This window comes from Scyliorhinus canicula, chromosome 29, assembly GCF_902713615.1.
Source record: "Scyliorhinus canicula chromosome 29, sScyCan1.1, whole genome shotgun sequence".
In the NCBI taxonomy this organism is placed as follows: Eukaryota; Metazoa; Chordata; class Chondrichthyes; order Carcharhiniformes; family Scyliorhinidae; genus Scyliorhinus; species Scyliorhinus canicula.
In genome coordinates this window covers 8,931,541-8,935,503 of record NC_052174.1, presented here as the reverse complement: position 1 = coordinate 8,935,503, position 3,963 = coordinate 8,931,541, and the positions used below count along the sequence as shown (strand labels likewise).

At 53.8% G+C, this 3,963-nt stretch overlaps 1 protein-coding gene across 1 annotated transcript in view; it reads left to right on the top strand.

Moving 5' to 3' along the window:
• Window positions 1-2,888: 2,888 nt before the first annotated feature.
• Window positions 2,889-3,963, top strand: part of LOC119958394 (ephrin type-B receptor 3-like) — a 15,245-nt gene continuing 14,170 nt past the window's right edge. Inside the window, exon 1 of the mRNA XM_038786897.1 lies at window positions 2,889-3,017. Within this exon, the coding sequence (XP_038642825.1) occupies window positions 2,966-3,017 (52 nt within the window). The 5' untranslated portion in view covers window positions 2,889-2,965. The remainder of the gene's footprint in view (window positions 3,018-3,963) is intronic.

Genomic DNA, 3,963 nt, shown 5'->3' with positions numbered 1-3,963 from the left:
GGCACGGGGAGGATGTGCAAACGCAAACTCCACACGGACAGTGACCCAGAATCGAACCTGGGACCTCGGCGCCGTGAGGGCAGCAGGGCTAACCCACTGCGCCACCGTGCTGCCCGTCCACAGCCAGTGTTAACCAGAAGGTCCCGGCTCCATTTTGGAGGAAGGGGAAGGGAGTTGTCAACTCTAACCCTCAGCCTGGCCCAACCATCTTCAGCTGCTTCGTCAATGACCTCCCTTCCATCATGAGGTCAGAGGTCGGGATGTTCGCGGATGACTGCACAATGTTCAGCACCGTTCGCGACCCCTCAGATACTGAAGCAGTCCCTGTCCAAATGCAGCGAGACCTGGACAATATCCAGGGTCGGGCTGGCAAGTGGCCAGTTACATTCGCGCCACACAAGTTCCAGGCATTGACCGTCGGAGACCATTATTCAGAGATCACATTCAAGTGACAATAGATTATGGAATAAACAGGAGAAGATAGCGAATGACTCCTCTGCCGCGCCTGTTCCAGATTCCCGCTGAATTGCTAGCTATCCGTACTGTGGCCTTGCAACATCGAACACCTTGTCGTCGAGAGAGAGGTGGGATGTGTGGCCCGATTGCGTCAGAATGTTGCACTTATATTCCAGATAACTCCAAAGAGATCACTGATTTGCCAAAAACGCATCCAGAAGGGGGGTTGAAACACTCAAGCGACCCGCACCCTTTGGGTTTGGGCTACCGGCTGGCGAGGGTCCTTGGGAGCCTCACTGGTGCAAGGTTCGGTCACGTTCTCTGTCATCACTTTTTGCTCTGTCAGTTACGTCTCTGACAACTAAATGTATCTGTAAGAGAGTGTCAAGAAGCCCTGAATCGGTGCCTCTGTATTCACTTAGACAAATACCTTTACAGGGTATGAATGGTTGTTATTATTAGCTTGAAACGCTTGTATCTCTTCAAAGAATTGCCCATTCCAGTGCTGAAGGCTGTTCCTAAACAAGGGACCATCAAATACGACTCTGAATGTGTTTTCTTTAGCTTCTATTTCTTTATTGCACTTTTTATTGCATGATTTGATTTAATTATTATGCAAGTGTATTGAAGTGAATAATGAGCAATAAAGTTGTATTTTGGGCACCTCCAATTAACCGGACAATCGACTCTTAATTGAAGATAGAATAGGAGATCCTACAGTAACCTAGGTCCTGACCTCCCCAAAGCCTGTCCACCATCTACAAGGCACAAGTCAGGAGTGTGATGGAATACTCCCCACTTGCCTGGATGAGCGCAGCTCCAACAACACTCAAGAAGCTCGACACCATCCAGGACAAAGCAGCCCCGCTTGATTGGCTCCCCCTTCCACAAACATTCACTCCCTCCATCACCAACGCACAGTGGCAGCCGTGTGCACCGTCTACAAGATGCCCCGCAGCAACTCACCAAGGCTCCTTAGGCAGCACCTTCCAAACCCACGGCCTCTACCATCTAGAAGGACAGGGGCAGCAGATACCTGGGACCCCCCACCACCTGGAGGTTCCCCTCCCAGTCACTCCCCACCCCGACTGGGAAATATATCGGCCGTTCCTTCACTGTCGCTGGGGTCAAAATCCTGGCACTCCCTCCCTATCAGCACTGTAGATGTACCTACACCATAGGGATGGCAGCGGCTCAAGAAGGCAGCTTACCCCCTTCGTAAGGGGCAATTAGGGATGGGTAATAAATTCTGGGCCTCGCCAGGGACACGCAAATCACTTAAAAATGCATCGAAAGAATAATAGAACATAGAACACTACAGCGCAGTATGGGCCCTTCGGCCCTCGATGTTGCGCCGACCTGTGAAACCATCTGAAGCCTATCTGACCTACACTATTCCATTTTCATCCATATGTCTATCCAGTGACCACTTAAATGCCCTTAAAGTTGGCGAGTCTACTACTGTTGAAGGCAGGGCGTTCCACACCCCTACTACTCTCTGAGTAAAGAAACTGCCTCTGACATCTGTCCTATATCTACCACCCCTCAATTTAAAGCTATGTCCCCTCGTGTTGGTCATCACCATCCGAGGAAAAAGACTCTCACTGTCCACCCTATCTAACCCTCTGACTATCTTATATGTCTCTATTAAGTCACCTCTCAGCCTTCTCCTCTCTAACGAAAACAACCTCAATTCCCTGAGCCTTTCCTCGTAAGACCTTCCCTCCATACCAGGCAACATCCTAGTAAATCTCCTCTGAACCCTTTTCAAAGCTTCCACATCCTTCCTATAATGTGGTGACCAGAACTGCACGCAGTACTCCAGGTGTGGCCGCACCAGAGTTATGTACAGCTGCAGCATGACCTTGTGGCTCCGAAACTCAATCCCCCTACTGATAAAGGCTAGCACACCGTATGCCTTCTTAACAGCCCTATTAACCTGGGTGGCAACTTTCAGGGATTTATGTACCTGGATGCCGAGATCTCTCTGTTCATCTACACTACCAAGAATCTTGCCATTGATGTTGAGGAAGAGAAGGGCGATCGCCCCACACTTCAGACGGGGTGAGCGGCCCATGGCCACATTGCGGTTTACGGGAGCTTGCTGTGTAATGGGAGGGCGGCTATTGCGGCCGTGACCACACGAAGTTGGTGATTGGCTGCAAAGTGTACTGGGCCATGTTGAAGTTTGTGAGAGGGGTTCAATAAAACCAAGTATTTGTTTGCCTGCAAAAATCAAACAGAGAAAGTCCCTTTGAGCCACTCAGACTGGGGCCTGGCCTTGAGCGGTGTGGGGGAGGGGAGGGCCTGCACGGAATGCTGGGAAGGGACAACGTCCTGCAGACACGGCCTCACCGTGGGCGGTGGGGGAAGGGGGGGGTCAATGGTCAGGGGAGCAAAGGCCTCCGTCAGTCCCACCGCTGCGGATCAGCGAAGGGAGCTGGTGTTCAACTGAATCAGCGGAAGGATTGAAGGTTCCTGAGGGATCTCCTTCCACAGTCTGTCGGACATGGAGTTCTGGCTCATCCTGTGCCTGTTCCCCACAGCACTGGGGCTGGATGGTGAGCCTCGAGATCTGTTTTGTAAAGGGAGCGGTGCTTAATCCTCTCCTCCGACCCCTCTCCCCCCCCCCCCCTCCCCCCCTCCCCACTCCCGCAATGAGGTTGAATTAGGCCCGTGGCCCAGAGGCACTTCAGCCGAGACGGGGAGTTTGACGGGGCTATTCCACCGTGGAAAGCATCACAGACAAGAACCAACCCCCACCCCCACCCCCACCCTCGGTTTTGTCTCCAACCCACGTGCCCACTTCCCGCCGACGCCCAGCCGATTTTCCGACTGCCAAGCCTAGGGTCCCGGTGTGGTGGGGGGGGGGGGGGGGGGGGGAAGCACGGTCGCACAGCGGTTAGCACTGCTGCTTCACAGTGCCGCGGACCCGGGTTCGATTCCCGGCTCGGGTGACTGTCTGTGCGGAGTCTGCACGTTCTCCCCCCCCCCCCCCCCGGTGTCTGCGTGGGTTTCCTCCGGGTGCTCCGGTTTCCTCCCACAAGTCCAAAGATGTGCGGGTTAGGGTGGATTGGCCGTGCTAAATTGCCCCTTAGTGTCCAGGGGTGTGGGGGTTAGGTCGCTGGGGTACGGCGGGGGGGGGGGGGGGGGGGGGGGGGGGGGGGAGGGGGGCTGGATGGGGTGCTCTGTCAAGAGATTCAGTGCTGCCTCAATGGGCCGAATGGCCTCGTTCTGCGCTACAGGGATTCCACGCCAAGCCCCTGTGGACACACTGTTCCGGGAGTTACTGGCTGCTGGAAACACAGGACAGTCTGCCTTTGTGCGAAGGAGCGGGAGAAGAATTGGATGGAACTGGGCAAACAAGACTGTTTTACACCATGTCAAAAAGCCAATTCTGCTGAAGACCAGAACATTGTGGCCGAGGCGAGTTCAAACTGAGTTTTAAAAAACTAAGCAAATAAATCCGCAGTGAGACTATTGACACATCTGAATCAGGAGGAGGCC